General features: G+C 51.7%; 1 protein-coding gene across 4 annotated transcripts in view; it reads right to left on the bottom strand.

Annotated features, from left to right (window-relative positions):
• DAB2IP (DAB2 interacting protein) overlaps window positions 1-22,081 on the bottom strand; it is a 168,893-nt gene that overhangs the window by 108,007 nt on the left and 38,805 nt on the right. For 3 of the 4 annotated variants that reach the window (XM_058523926.1, XM_058523928.1, XM_058523927.1), the window contains exon 1: window positions 17,854-18,024. The exons of the other annotated variant lie outside the window; for it this stretch is intronic. In XM_058523926.1, the coding sequence (XP_058379909.1) occupies window positions 17,854-17,977 (124 nt within the window). In that variant the 5' untranslated portion in view covers window positions 17,978-18,024. Of the gene's footprint in view, window positions 1-17,853; window positions 18,025-22,081 lie in introns of those variants that run through there. 4 annotated transcript variants of the gene reach the window in all.

Below are 22,081 nucleotides of genomic sequence, written 5' to 3'. Positions count from 1 at the left end.
CAGAGCAGTGACTGACTCTATTTCCCACCACCAAAACAGAAACCAAAACAAAAACACATCCTCTTTATTTTACACAGCAAAGACAACAGAAAGTTAACCCCAAGTCCTAACTCGGCCTCTAGGGATTTAGCCCAAGTCCTTGACAAAAACACAGTTCCTGTGGCCTTTGATTTACAGTCCGTTTTTTCTAATTTTGGGAAGCAGAGAGGCTTGGGTCTCACGCCCCCAGAGGTCTAAGGCAACACAGCTGGTGCAAGCAGAATCCCAGAGAGGTTAGGAGAATCTGCGAACATTGTGTAGCACAAAGGTGGCATCTTTAAGGATAGATCCCAGGAAGGGAGAACCAGCACCTTCTCAAGTCTCCCCTAGACCTTGGAGCACTGGTCCAGGAGTCTTCCCTCAGCTCAGACTCACTGTGTGACCTCCACATGACCTCCCAGGCTCCCAATCTGCATAATGAGGCCACAAGACCTGGATCCTGGATCCCCTTTCCACTAGGAAGTCAAAAGAGTCTCCATTTTACCAGGAAGGGCAGGCTGTCTTCCTATTCTAGGAAGCCACTGCCAGAGAAAGGCATTTTAACCTTCATGTGTTTGCAAAAAATAAATAAAATAAAATCGGTTTCATTCAAATGCTGCTGGCTTGGTTGCCACGGATACCACCTAATCATGAAGGATGACTGTTACTTGTTCCCACGGAAACATGGAGGCCTGAGGAACATCCTGTAATTTCAGACAAGACACCAAATTTCAGTTGTCAGGTTGCAATGCCCAGATCTTAATATTTAAAAATGGGTAGAGGTAGCAACCTCTAATACTAGTGTCAGGAGAAAAGAAGTCAGCCCGAGTGTAGGATAAGGTGTGAGATGGGGGTGTATGTGGGTGCTGGACCTCAACAGTGATCAGGAAAATGCAAATAAAACTACCAGATACCATTGCACACCTTTCAGATATGCAAAAGTAAAAAAGTTGTTGACAGGGATGTAGAGAAGTAGAGAACTCTTTTATCACTGTTAGTGGAGTGAAAAGGGTTTGGAGAATTAGACAATAGCTAGTTAAAACCAACACACACACATACTCTAGGACCAGAAATTCCCCTCCTACATGTCTGGTCAAGAAAAATGCTTCATCCTTGCCCGTGGAGATCTGCACAAAGATGCCTACTGCAGTACTGTTTGTAGTAGCAAAATGTTGGAAGCAACCTAAATGTCCACCAACAGGAAAATGGATGACTGCACCTTGGGGTAGTCATGTGGTGGAATACTACACAGCAAGGAAGATGGTATGGCCCCAGGGGGCAGTGTTTACACGGAATACAATGGCACTAGAAAGGACCCAGTTCTATATGATCAACGAGAATAAAACTCAGAAATATGAGGTTGAGTGAAAAAAGTTGCAAAAAGAAATGAAATGCAATCCACTTATACACATTTTTTTTACAAGAATGTTCTTAACAGCTTTATTTGTAATAACCAAAAACTGGAAACAACCAAAACATCCTTCAATAGGTGAATGGTTAAACATTCTGTGTGAGGCAGAATAATGGCCCCCAAAGAAGTCCACATCCTAATTCCAAGACCCCGTGAATATGTTACTTTACATGGCAAAAGGGACTTCGCAGATGTGATTAAGGTTAAGGACTTTGAGATGGGAGTTTAGCCTGGATTATCCAGGTGGGAATAATCTTAAATGTGGAAGAGGAAGGCAGAAGGATGAGTCAGCGAGACGCGATGATGAAAGAAGGGGCAGGAGATTCTAAGCATGAGAGGAATAAAAGAAGGGGGTCACAAGCCAAGAAATGTGGGTAACTTCTATCTAGAAACTGGGAACATCCCTCAGCTGACAGCCAGCAAGAAAACGGGGACCTCAGTCCCACAACCACATCGAACTGAATTCTGCCAACAAGGAACGGACGATGAAATGGATCTTTCCCTAGGACCTTCAGAAAGGAACGCAGCCTGCTAACACCTTGATTTTAGTCCTGAGAGAGCCATGTCAGACTTCCGACCTACAGAACTGTAAGATGACAAATCTGTGCTGTTTAGCTGCTAAGTTTTAATTTGTTATGGCAGCAATAGGAAACTAATACGCATACCGTGGAATACTACTCAGCATTGAAAAAGGATTGCACTATTGATACACACAACAACATGGGTGGATCTCAAGGATATTACGCAGAGGGAAAAAAGCCAATATCAAAGGGTCACATAGTGTATGATTCCATTTATATGGCATTCTCAAATTGGTAAAGTTATAGAGATGGAAAACAGATTAGTGGTTGCCAGGGGTTAGGGATGGTGGGGGGCAGGCAGGTGGGTGTAACTATAAAGGGGCAGCACAAGAGAGATCTTTGTGGTGATGGAATAGTCTTGTATCTTGATTGCGGTGGTGGTTACACAAATCTACACGTGTGATAAAATGGCACAAAATTAAACAGATGCATTGTACCAATGTGCAGAAACCATGAGAAAAGAGAGATGAAAACAGCTCCTGACATCTGGAAGCTGACCTGGCGTTCACAGCTGTGCCATGTTATTCTTCTTTTGGACACAAACAACCTCACAGGACACCAACCTCAGACAAGGTTACCATTATAACGTGAGGGGAAACAAGGCCACTTCATAATTTTGTCTAAGCAACTGACAAAAGCCAGGTCATTGTGCCACCCACAAAATACCAAGCATCCCACCATCCCCGGCTAAAGTGAGTGACTATAGCTTCCTTACGAATGACAGCTTTATCCTGGTGCTTGCCTCCTCTCCCTACAGGTAAGATTTCAGATACCCCATCATACCCGCTTTCTGAGAGCAGCCAAAATAGAGTGAACCCTGCTTCCTTAGACTGCCCCTCCATCACCCAACCAAAGCCCAAATCCTAGAGTAGGTTCTTTCTCCCACACTCTGACTGAGATGCCCCATGGTCCCCATGATGTGTGTTCTCCCTCTCCACAATGAGTAATAAATCCAACTGGTTCAGCTAGAGGTGTGTTCCTGGTACCTCTTTGGCTGGAGGGCACTGATGCTGGAGGATATCATACTATAGTTATGTAAGATGTAACTATCAGGGGAAAATGGGTGAAGGGTCCATGGAAACATCTCTAACATACTATTTTTGCAACTGCCTATATATCTGTAATTTCAAAATAAGAAGTTAATAAATAGCCTATTTGAAATACATGGAAGCATATCTGTGCATAAACAATTGAGATTTTCCATCCTGAGCAACAAACTGCAGAGATGTATTGGTATTCAGCATTGCCCAAGTAGACAGAGGGGCCAGCGATCCAGTTGAGAGGCACAGAAATATACAAAGCACTGCAAAGGTTTATTTACCATGGACTCTTTAGCCTGAAATCTACTTGCTGTCTATGTGATTACACTAACATGATGTTTTACTTCCTGTCTGCATGTGCACTTACATAGAAAAATATCATAAACAGTACTCAAAAACTTATCAGAGGTCCTCTTTGGAGAATGGGACAGGCTATTGGTGGGAACAGATTATTAGCATTTACTGAATGAAGGATAATTCAGACTTCCAAAAACTAATAGTCAAATTAAAATATAAATAGCTGGTATAATGATTCAGCACAAATTGTACCCTCTGAATACATCTGAAGAGGAAAACGGAGAAGCAGCAAAAGAAAAAACAAAATAAATGACATCACAATCAACAGCAGCCCAAATGCCCAGACAGTTAGAGAAAGTGGATCAGGAAAGTTCAACAAGTAGACTTAGAAACAAACCTGTGGGTGCGGGAACACAGTTCCCAAGAGTGCCAACAAACTAGTGCCCCACCCCTACCCCAACCACAGGAGTGGCCAGGTGAACTACAGGAACAGCCAAAGGTAAAATCACCATGGTAACAGGACATGGAATCTTCAGATTGTCAGAACTTTCCAGAAACAGCAGTTCATCTGATGCTTCTGTATAAATCCGTGTCTGTGTGTGTTAATGAAGCGCATCCATACTTTTATTACCTGCTCTTAACAGTTAGCCAAATCAAGAGTGAGTTTGCCAAACTATTACATTGTTAAGTTGGTAGGTCTCCTGCCTCCCACACACATTGTTTCCAGTTCAGCCTTTGGTCATCCGTCTTTGGGAGAGGGAGGATGGGCATTCCTTAGACCTTCCTAAATCTTACGCACCTGTGGTAGGCAGAATAATGGCCCCCAGAGAGCCCAGATCTTGATCCCTAGAACCTGTGAATGTGTTACTGTATACGGCAAAAGGGACTTGGCAGATGTGACAGAGGATCTTGAGATAGGAGGTTGTCTTGGATTACCTGGGTGGGCCCAATGTAATCACAAAGGTCCTCATAAAAGGGAGATAGGAGGGTCAGAGACAGCAATGCGGTGACGGAAGCAAAGGTGGGAGTGATGTGCGGCCATGAGTCAAAGAACGTGGGCAGCTTCTAGAAGCTGGAGAAGGCAAGGAAACTGATTCTCCCCTAGAGCCTCCAGGAGGAATGCGGCCCTGCCAACACCTTGATTCTAGCCCAGTGAAATAGATTTCAGACTCCTGACCTCCAGAACTGTAAGATAATAAATCTGTGTTGTTTTAAGACACCAAATTTGTGGTAATTTGTCACAGGAGCAATAGGAAACCAACACACCGACTGATGAAGGCACAACTTATTCTAATTACATTAAAGATAGAGGGATAGCAATATCAGATCATTGACCGATTTAGGACTGTGGACACTCAAAGTCTCTCATCTCTCCTTTTCCAAATCTACAGCTGCCTTCAAAAAGGAGACGAGCTTCCTTTTAGAAATATAATATTCACCACCATATATAACGTAAACTTCTTTTTTCCTTCACAATGCCCTTGTTATCAAATGACATATGTGGTAACCACTTACACTTGAAAATCACCAAAGTATATTTTACCTTTGTTGGGTATTTCATAAAATAGCTTACAGATGTTTTCACGTGTGTACAGAGAACATTTCATCTTTTAATGCTCACTCAGCACCCTGTGTATTTAGCTTTAGTATAGATATAGATATATCTATATAGATAGATTAATTACATCAATAATACTTCTTTAAAGTATATAAGTTCTAATTATAGCACTCCAGAGGGAACCATGATTATCAAAACCCAAATATTCAGATGTATTATTAAATTCACCCTATTTTTCATTTCATTCAGAAATTATAAACCATTTCTTTTCACCCCAAAAATTCCATCTCAGGACGTAATGTTCTGCACTTTTGTTTAAAAAGTGTATTGTTAAATTAGAACAACAGGGCTATATGATATAACAGACTTATTTTTTCCAACAAATTAAAATGGGCAGGGGCCGGCCCTGTGGCTTAGCGGTTAAGTGCGCGTGCTCTGCTGCTGGCAGCCCGGGTTCGCATCCCGGGCGCGCACGGACGCACTGCTTCTCTGGCCATGCTGAGGCCGCGTCCCACATACAGCAACTAGAAGGATGTGCAGCTATGACATACAACTATCTCCTGGGGCTTTGGGGGAAATAAATAAATAAATAAATAAAAATTTAAAAAAATAAAAAATAAAATGGGCATAAAGTTTTAAGTGTATATACAGTGATTTTTACATACAACTTTAAAATTCTCTTTACCTTTCTGTATTTAACAATTTGGAATTCAAATTTTAAATTGTCTCCAAGTTCCTAACTTAATGATTTAAGACGAAAGCAAACTGAATTTTGGTTTTTTGTGTAATTTTTAGCCCGACGAATAGTTGACCCATAGATTGTACACCAGATCCTGCAAGGGACATGAAGTTGTAATCTGGAAACAACAGAGCGGATCATTTTATGTTCTAGAATAGACCATCTGTGACTGCCCTAGGAACCTGGAGGGAAAGGGAATCAGTGCAGACACGAAGCTCGCGCTACCTGCCGTGCCGTGAGTCACAGAGTCCTTTGTCTCAGACCCAGGAGTCTCGCGTCTTCTGCCAGCACCCCTGAAACTCCACCAGGCTAAATTGTTAGTTTGCAAGTGCAGTAAAATTTCCACCCTTCAAAGTAATTAACAAAGAGTATCCAAAATACTTAGGAATAAATTTAATAAAACAAGCACAAGACTAATAACTGAAAAACACCTAAATTATTTATCATTGTGGAGAGCTACACTATATTCGAGGATTGGGAAGACTCAATATTAAGATGGTCTTTCTCCCCAAACTGATCTATAGATTCAATCAATTTCAATCAAAATCCTAGCAGGCTTTTTGAAGACATGACAAGCTCAATTTTAAATTTAGATGGCAAAGCAAAGGACCTAGAACAGCCAAACAATCTACAGAAAGAAGAAACAGATTGGGGGGCTTATTACCTGGTTTCAAGACACACGCACTTGAAATAGAGCTCAAGTAATCAAGAGAGCATGGTATTAGCATAAGGATAGACATAAAGGTCAAAGGAACAGAAGAGAGTCCAGAAATAGTCCCACTCATATACAGTCAACTGATTTTCGGAAAAGAGTGCAAAGGTAAATTGATGATAGAAAAGATAGTTTTTTCAACAAACAGCGCTAGAACAACTGGCTATCTCTACATTATAAAAATTGACCACCACGAAACGTGGAGACACAGATCTGAGAAGACAGTGACTGTGCCATACATGCATATTTTTATCCCAAAACTGACTCCTGAAGTAAGAAACATCAGCTCCAACTTGAACAGGAAGAAACTGAGGTTCAGAGACATCAACCAAAAGGATGAGGACCACACAGCTAGGAAATGCGGATGGGAGGAATCACACCCCGTGATCTCTGGATCCAAGGCTGCCCCACGATGGGGAGGGAGCCTCCATGCACAGTGAGTGGGAAGACAACGGGGCCCACGGCTCCCAGGAGGCCGAGCGCCTCCCTGCCCTTGGCCTCCCTCTACATGTCCGGGTCCCATCCAGCCCTGACTCTAAGGCGGAAAGAGATGAGGGATGCCTCGCTTGATACCACATTTCGTTTCCATGACGTCCGGTGTGGGAAGGAGTCATGAGACCATGGAACTACGATAGCCCACAGTCTCTCAAACGGAACCGGAATCCGAGTTCCAGTTGTCTTTAAGTTCAGGACGTGGTTCAGAGTCAGTGGAGGTTGCCCGCTATTGCTGGGGGTGGGGTCTGCTGGGAGAGAGGCACAGAGATGACCATGGAGGGCTAGGGTCCAGGGCACCCATACCGGCCCTGAGAATCCTCAACGTAGACCATTTGGTGGGGGGCACAGCAGCTCTGCAGAGAGGACGTGGACACCTCAGGCTGCTGGCTCTCGGGAGGTGGGAGAGAAGAGCCGAGGAGAGGCATTCCTCCCCGTTATATCCCAGGATCCTGTGTAGGGCTGGCCTCTGCAAAAGGACAGTGCAAGGATTTGCTCCCCGGCCCCTGGTTGGCCTCATTAACAGTCCAGTAGAAGTCCTGCAAACTTTCCAGCCTCTGTAGACACGGTCATCAGCTCCTTTATACGTCTCTGCTTGAGCCCCTTAACAACTGCCGTGGACAGTCCATGCTTCCCACTCCTCACCCTGACATGCACCTCACTTACAAAATTCCCAGCCTTCCACAAAACCCTGGATTTCACGGTCACTCCAAGGATTAATTAACCAGCCTGAAGCCTTCTCTCGTCCCTGAGTCTCTTTCCTCCTTTGCTTTCTGAGGATTTCTAGGAACGTTAGTCTGCGGTGTCACCTTCTCCATTTTTAGTCCTGAGTTTCCTCCTGTGACTCTGCTCTGCAGCCGCAGGGCCTATTCCCGGCCCAGCAGAGAGCTGGCATTTATTCTGAGCTGCTGGAATTAGCAAAGTAAGGAGGTCCCAGGGTGAAGACATGTGTTTGCTCTTCTCTGTTGCGTGTAGTTTCTCTGTATCTGTTTTTGAAACACACAATGCAATACTACACATTCCGAAGTATTTGCATATGTTGTAAAAGCACATGTGGGCAGGACACACATGCCTTCCGGAGGCTGGTTATCCCTGGGGAGAGTGTAGGAGGCTTTAGCTACATCTCAGGGGTCAGCAGATTTTTTCCATAAAGGACCAGAGAACAAACATTTTGGGCTTGTCTCAACTACTCGCCTCTGCCAATGTAGCATGAAAACATTGTCTGCAACCACAGACAATATGTAAATGAATAAGCATGGCTGTGTTCCAATAAAACTTTACTTATGGACATAGAAATTTGAATCTTACATAATTTTCACATTATAAAACTATCCCTCTTTTGATTTCCGTTTCAACCACTGAAAAATGTAAAAGCTATTCTTAGCGTGCAGGTCATCTGGCCTACGGGTGGGACTTTGCCGACCCCTGCTGTATCTGAATCATTTTATTTCTAAGAGAGAAAAAAAGAGAAGCAAGTATAGTAATGTTAAATCTGAGAGGTGAGTGCACGGGTGTCTGCAATATTAGTTTCCATATTTTTCTATACTTTCAAATATTTTAGAATTTTCAAAAAATTCAAGAGAGAAAGGAAAAAATCTGGAAATAATCCCCAAATGCTCCCAGAGCTTATCACGGGGCGCTGGGATTAAAGGTGATGTTTTTATTTTCTTCTCTTCTATAGTGGATATTTATTGCTTTTGTAATCCTAGGAGTTGGGGGAGGAGGGGATACCAACATAAACTTTTTTTTTAAAAAAAAAAGAGGAGATGGAGGGGTTTGGCCCATAACTGGTGGTCTCTCCTGGGAACCATTGCTAATCCATGAGCCTCTTCCATAACATCCCCATGAAGGGCTGCCCAGGCCCCAGCCCCAGCGCTGCCTGTGGGGGCGGGACGGGAGGGCAGCAGCCTGGGTCCCCTGAAGCTCCAGGTGCCATCCCAGAGAACTCGGAGGCGACTGCTGATGGGGAAGGGTGCTCGGGCCCCCAACCTGCTTGCCACTAAACAAGCAACTTTGAACAGGTTCCTCGACAACAGGTGTAACTGTGACTGCACAGACAGTGGGAAACCCAAGCTTCTCTTGGACCTTCATTCCCACTTCTCCACCACTGGCCAGTTCTGCATGCCACCCCCACCCCACTATTGACCTCCTGCAGCCTCCAGTACCTTTCCCACTATTCTTCTGAAGCTGCTCCCTAGGGACCCCATGTCCAGCCTGGGGCCACCCCCGGCCCTTCAGCATCACAGGCCAGGGCAGCCTATTAGCCATGCCCACAGCTCTGCCAGCCCTCTCCCCACCCAGACCCTCCCCACTTGCCTAGGCCTTCCCAAGGGCCTTATCCCACCAGCTCCCACCCCTCTCACTGTAAGGACGAGCCCTGGACCTCTCTCTCCCAAGTGCCATCATTTTGGAATTTCAGGAATCAGTTTGATTTTCACAAATAAAAACTAGGGGATAGCATAATCAGGGGTGGGTGACATAGGACTGCTGATTTCCTGCCTTTCCTAATACAGTGTTAACACAAACAATTATCGCCATCCTGTATTTCATAAAAGGAATGTTCTAAACTCAAAAAGAATCCCAAGACCATCATGTCAGAATAAAGGAGAGTGACTGAAATGGATGACACTGAAATGGATGTCATGGGAAACTCACTGCACTGGCTGCCTTTTCTTGTTTTGCTGCGGGCCAAGGAGAGAATGTGGCAGTACGTCCAGCACCAGTCCTCAGATGGGGGTGGCAGCCTCTCCTGTGTCACCTCCTCCAGACTTGTCAGCTCCTCCCAACCTGCCCTCCGCTTCCCCGGACCCCACAGCGGCTGGCCTCCTTCGGGATTCCTCAGGAACGGTGAAGGACCTCCTTGCCAGGCCTCCAAACCCCGCGTCATCTCTGAGTCCTCCAGGATACCTCCTCCGAGGCCCATCGCTGCCCCCACTCCTCAAAACTGGCCTGGTCTTTCTCTCGCATCCCAGCTCGGACCCACTGCCTCTTGCACCAGGACGGCCAACAGTCACCTATGATCACTGATATCCACCCTCCCTGCTCCCTTCTCCCTACACCAAGCCAGTCTAGCTTGCTGGTTGCTGAAAATCATCTTCCTAAATCACAGCTCTGGCAAGTATAGAGAGGGTTAAACATCCTGGACTTGGCCACTCAGTCGCTGGGTGATGCTGAGCAAGCCACCTAACCAGTCTGAGCCTCAGTTTTCTCATCTGCAAAATGGAGCTGTTGAGATACCCGTGAGAATGAGGATTTAATGATGAGCATGCAGAGGACTTAGAAGAGCACTGGCACTGGGTAAGTGCAGGAAAAATGGAAGTTAGAACTACTGTTATTTTCAAAAACTTCCTTTGATTCCCAGCAGCCTGCCAGGGGGAGTTCCAACCTCTTGGTTCATCACCCAAGGCCCTGCCTCCCCTTCCAGTCACACCATGAGCTAACCTGATTATAGGACCACCTTCCCCTCGGCTCGGCTCCCTGAGGTGCGGACTGGCCAACCCCTCCAGGGCAGCCCCTGGCACAGGGCCTGCAAACAGTAGGTGGCTCACTAAAGTTCTGCTGCTCTGAACGAGTACAAGTGATACTTGTAGCAGCCTCTGGGGGAAGGGGATGCCAAGGAACCATCTGGATGGTTCCAAGCCCCACAGGCATCACATTTTATTTCTAGATCAGCCCTAATAGAGCTGCAATTAACCCTCAGGCTTTGATGAACAGATAATGACAACTCACCCAGCCTATAATAATACCCTACACTGGGTTGCATCTATCTGATGGACGTGCTTCTGAGCCCAGAGACATTTAGTGACTTGTCTGAGGTCACACAGCATTTATGGTACCGTCAGGACTCCCACCCTCGCCATACTGCTGAGTCAAACTCAGTCCCCGGTACAGACGTATAAATGGATAGAAAACCACTTTTTCCTGAGACTATCCCAGATTGCCAATTTATTGGTTTCCAATTGCCAAATCCAAGTTCTGCAAACCCCCATGCCAAGCGGGACATCAAAAAGGATCCCCATGTCTGGCTGCCTGGCTCCCTCTAGCCCCACTCTCTCTTCCTCTTCCCTTACCCCCTCATCCCCTCCCTCATCCGCCAGGGGCTTAGGGGAGGGGGCAGAGCCTCCTGGCTCCCACATCTTCCTCCCTGTGCACTGTCTTTTCATTTCACAGCCGTGTCAACACATCACCTCCACAGGCCAAGAAAAAAGAAATAACACAGCCCAGATGCCGACAGTGCTCTCCTGTCTGTCAGGGAGAAGAGGAGGGAAATAAAAGCTAACAAGACTTCCAAAAGCAAAATCCCCAAACCCCCTCTCGGTACCAGCAGCTGTCAAAGTCAACACAGGAACCTGGCAAAGGGGGGACATCCCATCCCAAATGAAACCCAGGCAGCTATGGAGTCTGGGACTCATCAACCAAGCATGGCTGCATTTCCAAGGGCGTGATGGGCGTCCTCAGCAGGCTAGTGGTTTCTGCTAACGTACAGGTGGTCTGTCTAGACTGCGGAACCAGGCCTGTCTTTTCTGAGTACCGAGTCTACTCTTTTTTTTTTCATTATTATTATTTGGAGGGCTATTGAGATTCCCCTGGCTTCCTTATTCATGCAATCAGAGGAAATCACAGCACAGAGAGCCGCTTCCAAACTTAAGGCCACGTGGGCCCATTTCAGATGGATAATTAAATATTGAACAAACGCTGAAATGCCTCTACTGCATCGGAATGGCTAAAAATAACCACCCTGCCACTCCACGCTCGGGCGTCTCCGCTGCTCATCCTCAAATCCCTCCTCCCAGCAACTGTCAAGTCCAACCTTCCTGGCATGGCGGGCGGGGGGTGACAAAAGGCCGGGAACTGACTCCCCAAACACCTACTTAACAGAAAACAAAACTTCAGCTCCCAGCAAGCTCCAAATGTTCCTGACCAGGAAATACTCTCCCTTTCCTGACATTTAACCAAGTGGCCTGGAGAGGAAGGTGCAAGGGAAACATCGCAGCCTTTGCTTTTCTTTTAAAAATAGCCAAAAGGCTTCATGTCATTTCTAAACAAAACACGTGTGCGGCCCGGGGCGTGAGCGCGTTTGCGTCAGGTTACATACGAATTCAACCCGCATTCCTTCCTCCAAGAAGACCCAACGAGGAGCCCAGCTGCCTCGGTTTCCCTGTCTGGGCTAATCTTAGGAAAAGCAACAAACAAAACCAACACAGAAATAGGGTGCAAGGAGGTCTGGCTTCCAGCCCTGGATCTCTCATTAACATCTTTACATAACCTTGGGCATGTGGCCTTGGCTCTGCGGGCCTCAGTTTCCCCAGCTGTCAAGGGGAACAGTTAGCTCCCAGCGCTGGAGCGGCAGGAGACCACAAGGATCAGTCCCTCCCACCTCCCCCGTCAGCAGCCGAGCAAAGCAGGCTCCCGGCGCCTCTCTGTACCACCAGGTTTCAGTAAGCACAGAATGCAATGGGGCAGGGATGGAGCACGCGGAATCAGAACTCTAAACCTGACCCACTGAGATCCAGAGCATGCTGGGCCCATTCCAGTGCTCTCTGAATCCCACCACCAAAGAAAAGGAAGCACTGGGCTTCTGAGTGTGGTTCCAGATGTGAGCTCTGGAGTCTGGTGGCCTGGGTCCAAACCTTGCCTCTGACAGCCAGTGACTTCACCGCCCCAAGCTCGGTTTCCTCACCTGGCAAAGGGAAGTGATGATAACGACCCCCACCTCCTAGAACGGTTGGGGCATTAAAATGAGATACAAGAGAATCAGGTGAAGCTCTCGGCACAGGCCTGGCATACGTGCCGCTGGGTAAAAGGCAGCTATTATCTTCCTTATTGTTAAGTAAGAGAGGATGGGCCAGAAACTCAAAGGCTGAGAAGCTGACATTCAGCAGATTAACTGGGGTCTCTGGCCTCCCTCAAGAATCTAGATAGCTCTGGGGAGCAGGCCTCCGCCTGTCTGCCCATCTCCAGGGACCTCACACCAGGGGACGCTGAACCCTCAGCACCAAAGGACTTAGTGAAGACCTGTGACCTGCCCAGGGCAAGGATAAGGTTGGCAGAACATGAATGAGAGCAGGATACAGGGGGTGGGGGTGGGGAAAGAGACTGAGTCCGGGGGATCACCTGAGTCATCCAGGACTCATCCACTCAGGTGGAAGAGCCAACCAGAAGGACTGACCCCCTGACGATGCCAAGGGGGTCATCCCCCTGCCTCCCTCCTGAGTTATGGCCAGGATTGTGGGCGATGATGGCCGTGAACACTCAGTAGAGTCGTTGACTGTGCAAATCAGATAGGAGGAGGAGGTAGCCTTATCAAAGCCAAGGCCTAACCTCAGAAAGATCTGCCTGCCTAAGGGACAGCGAGGTGGTGCATTTACAAGCTCAGGACCTGGAGTCAGGCAGAGCTGGGGTCCACTGTTTCTGAGCTGGGTGATGTTGGACAAGGCTCCCGTTCCCTGGGACGTAGTTTCCTCACCTACGAAATGAGGAGAATGCCAATATCCATCTCACAGGGTTGCTGTGAGTATTAAATGAGATAAAGCAAGCACAGTTAAGCTCACTGCCAGGCACTGGGCAGGCACTCAGCAAATAGAAGCTATTTTTGCCTTTATTACACACCACGATAGGGAGTGAGCCTCCTAGTCCCTGAGGTATGTAAGGGCAAGGAGGACCTGGAGAAGCTGAGGCCAAGCCCCAAAGGAGGGATTGTGTCTCAGCAGGAACAGAGGAAGAGACAAGGCAGAAAAGAGTATATGTACAATTTCAGAAGTCTCATCCAAGTTGGGGAAAGAGAGCCAGGCCTTGGGCCCCAGAGGAGACATCAGAAGACAGGGGCGATGGGGGGCCACAAGACACAAGCAGCCCCCACTATCAGGCTGTTCTCAGGCCTCTCCAGCCCACAGGGTCCGAGCTGCTGCCAGGGGCCTCTTGGCAGGTCTCACCTAAGCCAGGGTCCCCATGGAGAGGTCTCAGCCCCTGCCCTTCCCTAAGGTGGCACACAAGCCCTCCTCTAGCCATTGTTCCCAGTTAGGAAGCAGCTGTGTCAAACTAGCACCCTTCCCAACCATGTCACCATCTTCCTGGGGGCCAGCAGCCCTGGGTTCCACACCCTGCTCTGTGAAGGGGGCCCCTCTGTGCCTCAGTGTCCCCATCTGGACCCCAGGAGCTGGATCACTCAGCTGCCATGTTCTAAGCCCTGGGAGGGGAGCACCACGTCAGGGGGTCAGCCCAGTCCTCCTGGGCAACGCTGTGAGGTCTTCCTGCCTCACTCCTCAGTGTGCTGGGGCACTCCAGGGAACCCCCTCAGACCCCACAGATAGACTCCAACAGACTCCAAAAGGAAAGACCCAGGTGAAGGGGAGGGGACCACACGGTAGCCAAAACACAGGGCCATGCAACGGGGGTATGTACTGGCGTGGAGGAGAAACTGACCGTCTCAGCAGAAAACATGTGCCAAGTCCCCAGGCCCAGGCAGGGCCTGGTATGTGGCTGGGCCCCTGGAAAAACTCAGGTGAAGACATGAAGGAAAGAATCTAAACCCCCCCAAGTATGCGTTTGGTCAGTCCAAGAGGTCTCCCAACACATGAGGCTATAGGGCACGATGAGCCCCACTGGACAGATGGGAAAACTGAGGCCCTAGGATATCCCCATAACCAGCTCGTGGCTAAGGTGGCACTACAGCCCTTGTCTCCCACTAACTGCAGCCCTGTACCCCAAAAAGGGCTCTGTGCCCCAGCGTACTTCAACAAGTCAGCCTCCCAGATTGACTGGGGGCACGACGAGGGCTGGGAGCACGTGCAATTCATCTCCATTTGCCCCGGAGCCCAGGCTGGAGCCCAGCACATAGGTGGTGCTCAAGACGTGTTTGCCAGCTGAATGAATGGGCCAGAACTTTATCCAGGGTGAGAGGAAAACCTGCATTTCCCCCAGCAGCCCTGGGGGACAGACAGGTCAGACAGACGAAGCTTTTCTTGACCTTGGTGGGGGTAGGTGGGAAGGCACCCTGGCTGATGACACTCTTCTGGGGACAGGTCCACTCAAATCCATCGGCCAAGTAGACTCTGGGTCACAAGGCACAATGTGAAATGGCCAGATGACCCTCGCCATCCGAAGGTCACTGCTTCCACCCTGCCTCTGGCCATCGTCAACAGCAGGTCTTACTCTGCCCATTCTTCAGATGGGGAAATCGGGGCCTGGAGAAAGGAATAGACTTGCTTAGCGGCCCCCTTTGGTCAAACCTGGGGGGCTGCAGATGCTGTCCCCGACTGGCAGCCCTGCCAGGGACAAAGTCCTGCTCTCAAGTCTCCTCTGCAGGGGCAGCGGGGGCAGCAGGCTGGGAGCTTCCTCAGAGGTGGCAGCCTGGTCACAACACTTTCCCTGGCAGGCGTCCCCACCACCAGCCAACTCTTCCCTGTACTTTCCAGTTTCTGAACAAACACACCCCCAAGCTCTCGGTCAATGTCCTTCCTTGCTAGTGGCAGAAGCCAGAATGGGTGTGGAGCAGAGGCCTGATCCGGGGCTAGGGTGCTGGGTACCACCTCTTCCCCTGCGGTCTGATGTCACCACCGTGGGACCAAGTCCCCATGCAGATGAGACTGAGGCCTGAGGTCAAAGGGGACTGGCTCAAGGCCACGGGTGGCTCCCGCAGCATGAGTTACCCCCTGGGCAGGGGCACTGCCCTCAGAAAGAGGGGTGGCCCTGGGGATTTAGTGGAGGGAAGTCAGTGGCTGCTCTAGCTGCCCCCTTCCCTCCAGCCTCCACCTCTCACCCTGACAGGCAGCTCCCACCAGCACGATTCCCCATCACTCCAGGCCCTTTATCAGGCCTAAACTACTGTTCCTTGCTATTTCCCCCTGTCCCCAACCGACTCCCCTCCGCCACCCCAGGATGAACTCTGTCCACAACACTCAAGACATTTTCCTTCTCCCTGTCTTTGCACAGGCTGTTCCAAAGAGTAAGGACAACAAAAGCTCACACTCAACTGTGGCCCGAGTCTCAGGCAGCACAGGCTTCCAGCTTTCCATGCCTTCGCTCTCTTTCCTTAATCAACCTGCCGTCACTACCCCACTGCCAGACAAGGCCACTGAGGCTTGGAGAGGTAACCAGCCAAAGGATAGTTCTGTGCAGAGCTGGGATTTGAACCCAGATCTGACTCAACCACTCCCTCTGCCAAGGGCAATCCTGTCCATCTTGTGAGACCCAGTCCAAATGTCACCTCCTCTGTGAAGCTCTCCCTGATTTCCCCAGATGTAACTTCTGTTCAGCAGTCTTCTCCCCACTCCCTCAGCCTGTGAGCTCCTTCAAGGCTGGGACACAAGGCAGGGGCTCCTGTACAGGCGGGGCCTGGGAGCTGGGGCTCAGGTGATGGCCAGACACATGGCTTGTCTCCTGTCCAGTCAGCTGAGAAGGAGAGGGACTTCCAGTCCTCTGTGGGCCTCTGCAGTCAGGGATGGAAGCGGGCTGAGGTGAAGAGCAGAGGGAAAGGTCATGCAGGGTGCCGAGCGGGGGTGGGGTGGGCCAGGAGGGGGACTGGCGCTGGCCTGAGCATTATTGAGCATTTGCAGAGTTCCCGTTTCTCACAGCAAGAACCCGTTCCCTCCTCGTGTAATCCTGCACGTCCTGCTCGCCCCCTTTACAGCTCAAGAAACTGAGACTTAGAAAAGGGAAGTGATTTGCCCAAAGTCACAGCACTTGAGACCAGATCTCTGGTCTCCCAGGCAAAGCCTGGAGGGAGGGAGGAGCCAGAGGCCACTTCAAGGAAGGCAAAGGGAGGTAGACCACAAGCCTGGAGAGACCCTTGAGGACTGAACTCCCGGCACGCACCCGTGCACATTCCCAGCCTCAGCTTGAACCTTTCCACGCACGGGGAACTCACTACTTCAGGAACTCACTACTTCCTGAGGAAGCCCTGTACATTGTTGCTCAGCCCTGATTGTGGGAAAAGTCTTCCCCATTCTGGGGGGAAGCAAGTGAAGTTTATGCTTCATTCACCCTCACCCTGATAAGAAAAACCGAGCTTCAGGAGCAACACCCCAGGGTCCAGGCCACACAACCAGCGCCAGGAGGGGTGGGGATTTGACCCCAGGTCTGCCAGATTCCAAGCTCAGATTTGCTCAAATACCTCTCGGATCGGGGCTCCGCCTTCCCGATTCCCAAGATAACCCGATGGTGTAAACTCAGCCCAGGGCCCTGACCGGTGCAACCAAACCCCCTCCTCTCTCGCGCCCATGGGCGCTCCGGCCTCCCCAGGGCCCCTTGGAAGGCCTCCTCCTCCCAGGGGGCCTCCCTCCCACCCTCCCACCCAGCCCTGGAAGGAAGTCCCCAGCCCCACCCGGCCCAGAAGGCAGCCCCCGGGGGATCACACGCGTTTCCAGCTGAGAATCCTTTTACTGGAAAAAGAAAATGCTGCCCGCACCTCCCCCTCCTCCCTGTCCTGCCTCCGGACGTGAGAGAAACTCTTCTCAAAGGAGGTGGCACCCACCCACTCAGAGGGGTCTCCGACAGATCAGCTCCTTTGCAGCCAAGGACCCCTGGGACGGGGGCCCCTGAAGTCCACCCACCTGTCCCTCCACCCAAGAAGGGGGAAGCCTGAGAAGTCCCTGAGGAGAGAAGTGTGTACCGGGTGGCCAGGGCAGTGAAGGGAAGGTGAAGAAAAGCCCAGATGCACTCAGGATTACTTTACTGCCAGGCTGCTGATAAACTGAGGCACGGGGGAGCAGGAGGTACAATCTGAGCGGCGGAGGAAAGAGAATCCCGAATCGGAATTTCCCCTTCCTCTGCCCATGATGGCATAAGGGGAGAGCGAGAGCCTCAGTTTCCCCAGGAGGGTGGGGATGAGGGAGGAGCTGAGGGAACGGGGATAAAGTAGACGCAGTAATGAACAACCAGAAGGGGCGGACCAGGGGGTCCCGGGCAAATAGGCAGCAGGAGGATCCAGGGTCCCTGGCAGCCCTGGGCATCAGGTGGTGAGGTGGCGGTAGGGATGGTCGGGGGTCAGGGGTCGGGTGGCGCCTACCCCTGGCGGGCCGGGTCCGGCTGCGGGAGCGGCTCCTCTGTCGCTGCAGCCGGGGTCGCCGCAGCAGCCGGTAGTAGTAGGAGGGCCTCCCGGTGCTCTTCCTGGCGCTGCCGCCCGCGGACATGCTGCCGCCCGCCGGGCACCGGGCCGGGCCTGGGCGCGCTCACACGGGCCCCATCGCCCGCTCCGGCCCGCCCGGCGGGCGCCCCTGCCTTCTCCCGCGCGCCGCCGCGGCCGCCGCCGAGGCCCAAGCTGCCCCACAAAGTCGCTCAAACTCCTCCTCCGCCCCCGCCCTCCCCGAGCAGCCGGCCCCGCGGCGGGGGCCGGGGACCGGGAGGCCGGGCTGGCACCGGCCCGGAAAGTCAGTGCGGGAGAAATCCCGGCCTGGAGTCGGCGGGGCGGAGTGTCCCGGGACCCCGGGCAGGTCCCCGGGAGGGTCACCGCCTCCACCCTGGCGCCTGAGCGGAGATGCCCGACCCGGGGCGTGCGGGGCGCCCCAGCCCGCCGGCGGGTGTAGACGGTGCACAACCGCGTGTGCGCGCTCCCCGGCAGTGGGCAGGGCGCACGCGAGGTGACCAGGGCGGGCACTCTGTTCTGGAACCGGTCACCTTCAATCAGGGTTCGAATGCGGCTGACGCCGCGGGGCCCGATTCTGCCCCAAGGGCACTGGGCTGAGTATCGACCCGCAAACACTGTTCCGTTGGCCCCAGCTAGGTTGAAAAGTCTCCCCTTTCACGCGGGATCCTTGCCTATTCTTTACATCTTAAAAAGTGTCTCGTTTAATACTCAAATTATCTTTATACTAATTACAATTATGGTGTATATTTCAAGCACACAAAAGTAGAGAGAACACAATGAACACCTGTGTATCCAGCTGGGCTTGGCCAAATCTGAACATTTTGCCCCCTTTGATCTAGACCCTCCCTCAAATAAAACACCACAGGTGCTCTGAAGTCTTCCTCCCACTGGGCATCGGCAGCAGCTCTGGCATGCCTGCCAGCAGGGCAGAACAAGCCCTGCCCTACTGTAGGGATGGGAAACTGAGGCTGGGAGAAAGGAGGGTGCCAACTTCCTCTAGTGCATCCTGCTGAAAAGCTTTCTCCAAGTCACGCACTCCCCAGCTCAAGAACCTTCCATGGCTCCCCAGAGCCCGAAAGCAACAAGGGCAAACAAGCTTCTTGGCATCTGAGGCCCCAACATCTGGCCCCAACCAAAACACCCTCCAGCCTCACCTACCACCCGCCTACCTCTCACTCCTCTGCTCTACCCCCACCAGGGACTGCCCTCCCATCTCCTTTTCTTCACTTGACCAAGGTCCATCCTTCTAGGGTCCACCTCCTCGAGCCTTCCCTGAGCATCCTGGCCCTTGACAGCATCTCTCTCTCTACTCTCCCTGGCCCCCACAGCAGCATTCATCTTTTAGATTATTCAGACAACCACCTGCCTGAGCTCCCTCCCCTCAAGTACAGAAGGGGAAACTGAGGCCCGACAGGGCGGTCTGACTGCCTCAGGCACAGGGAAAGTAACAGAGGCAAGTGGGCTCCCCACATGCAGTCTCAGGGGTGTGTTGGTGGGAGAGTCCCTGAGGTAGTCTGGATGTCCTCCTCCAGGACAGCTGAAAAGTGGGGCCCTGGAGGGGGCGGGGCAGTCCCAGCAGGAATCCAGGCCGGATTTTGTGCCTCACAAGGGGAGCCCCCTCCTTCCACCCCTCAGTCAGGGGGAGGGCCCCCAAGTCAGGAGGAGCCTGGATCACAGCTGGAAGCCAGGCGCCTTCCTAGGACCAGGGGGGAGGGGCAGGAGGGGTCTTGCCTCCAAACCCAGTCTGGGTTGTCCAAAGCTGTCAGCTCCCTGGCCCCTCTCCCCAGATCACCGGCCAATCCCTGGGAAGATGGAAAACCACCCGCCTACAAGGACACCATTGACTTCCTTTGGGTTATATTGCTCTCGCTCATTCTCAATAGCAGACATGGCCTCTTGTACAAGTGCAGAGGCCCCTGGGAAAAGCTGTACCCAGTCCCTCAGTCCAGAGGCAGGCTGTGGGTCTTCATGCATCCTCTTCCGCCAAGCCTGGGCCTCCCCACTCAGGTGGGGCCCCCCACCTACCCATACCTTGGCACCTCTAGGAATGCATAACCTCCAAGGCCAGGCCTACCGGTTTTAGGGGGTGGAGAACTCCCAGGAGGTCCGGCTCAGGATGGGGGCAACAGTCCTGTTCCCAGGGCCTGGAGTTCATCCGGCCCAGTTTCCTTCCCAAAGCAGGAATCCCCTGATCAGCCAGGTTCTAGCCTTCCCCTGAGGGGATGAGAGGCTCCCAGCCATCAGACTGATCAGGGGCTGGGATGAGCGGTCTTGGCCTGGGGCCCCCAACAGGCAGATTTAGGTATGTGTGCACAGAGGGAGGGGGGAAGTAGCCAGGAACTCAGGACCTCGTCTGTAAACACAGTTGGGCTCCGTGAGTCTGGTATGGTCTCTGCTTATACTCGGGCTTCTCAAGTCCTTCTCTGTGCCTCAGTCTCCCTACCTACAAGGAGAAGCTATGGACTCCTAACCTATCTGCCTTGTGGAGGGAGGAGGGTCAGCTGATGAAGAGGAAGAAGCTTCTGCACTCCTGGCTTTGGGATGCCAACTACCCAAGCTCCACATCTCCACAGGCCTCAGGTGGGTACCCAGTAGGGACCAGCTGGGGTACCGAGTAGACAGAGGGCAGGGCAGGAGTTAGGAGAGAAGGGGCCTGGGCTCCCTGCCCCTCCTCCTGGCCCAGGATTCCCACAGCAGGCAGGCAGACAAAGGCTGCTCCCTGCACACCCCAGCAGAGCATCTGGAATCAATCCCGCTGTGGAACAAGCCACCCACCCCCTCCCGCTGCCCCTGTGGCCTCCTCCCTTTAAACAGAAGCAGCCCCCCTTCCAGAGACTGCCTACACTGGAGGAGAGCCACCTGAAAATGCCCCCCACCACCAACACTACTTCCTAAGACAGACCCCTCCAAGGGGAAGCCTCGGCCAGCGTGGGCGTCCCGGGTCCTGCTGATCTCTGAGCCCAGGGTCCCACAGGGCTGAAAGTCCCACCTCCATCCTGCCTCCAGAGGGGCTCCTGAAGAGGCCCAGCTCCCACCTCCCCATGTGCTGCTTTGGTTGGGGGTCAAGGCTGTAGCTTCCATGCGCCTGAGCATCCAAATCATCCCAGCTCATTAAACCTGCATATTTCTGGGGTTCCCACAAGACTCCTGATTCAGTGAGTCTGGGTGAGGTCTGGAAATCTGCATGTTTCCTAAGTGCCAGGCAGGGGGATGGGGCTGGCTACATCTGACCTGACCCCACCACCGCCTTCTCGGTCCCTCAAAAGCCTCCAAAGGTGAACTCCCAGAGTACTGAGAAGGACCAAGCTCTGCTACGAAGCAGCCACCACCCTCTGCACCGGCCCCCCCCCCCCCCATCTATCTGCTCTTGGCCTCCAAGGCTCCACGCTCATTCCCACCCCCAGCCTTTGCCCTTTTGTTGGATGGCCACCATGAATCTCTTCCCTCTGCACCCACCTGGTGAACTCCTCCTTATCCCTCAGGACCCAGCTCAGACATCGTCTCATTAAAGAAGTCTGAGCCCCAGTGAGAGACACCCCTGACCTTTGAATAATGAGGACACAGGAGACCAGGGAGGGATGAACCCAAAGAACTTCCCTGTGGGGAGATAACCATCAGCATCTGGGTGTCTGGAGGAGAATTACATCTGCCGAGAAGGAGGTGGTGGGTGGCCTTAGAGCTGGGCCGGAAGTCCAGGTAAACCACAGGCCAGGCCACCGCTGGCTAGGAGGGACACCAGATGCTGAGGAGGGGGCCAGCCCAGTGTAGTTTTGCATCTTACTGGGGGTGTTAGGTTTACAGGCAGTGAGGAAGGAGCAGAAAAGCATATTGTCAGAATTATCCTTGAAAGCTTTCAGTTGCCCACAAAGGGCAGTTTTTCCTCCCGTGTTAGGGCAGGTCACCCATTTCTTCAGCTGAGCACAACACGGAAAGGCCTGCTGGCCTTTCCTGAGGGGCCATGTTGTGCAGGAGGAAAACAACAATAACAACAACCAGTTATCTAACACCAGACTCCACCCAGCGGGGAGAGATGCTCATGCCTGGAGGGGACCACAGAAGCCCAAGACTTCTAACATAGGAAGGTGACGGGTTTGGTCACGACAGGTTTGTCTGACCGCGAAGTTAGGATTTAATACTAACAAACTGTATT

This window comes from Diceros bicornis, chromosome 28 (assembly GCF_020826845.1).
Source record: "Diceros bicornis minor isolate mBicDic1 chromosome 28, mDicBic1.mat.cur, whole genome shotgun sequence".
Lineage (NCBI taxonomy): Eukaryota > Metazoa > Chordata > Mammalia > Perissodactyla > Rhinocerotidae > Diceros > Diceros bicornis.
This window is presented reverse-complemented; position numbering and strand designations above follow the sequence as displayed.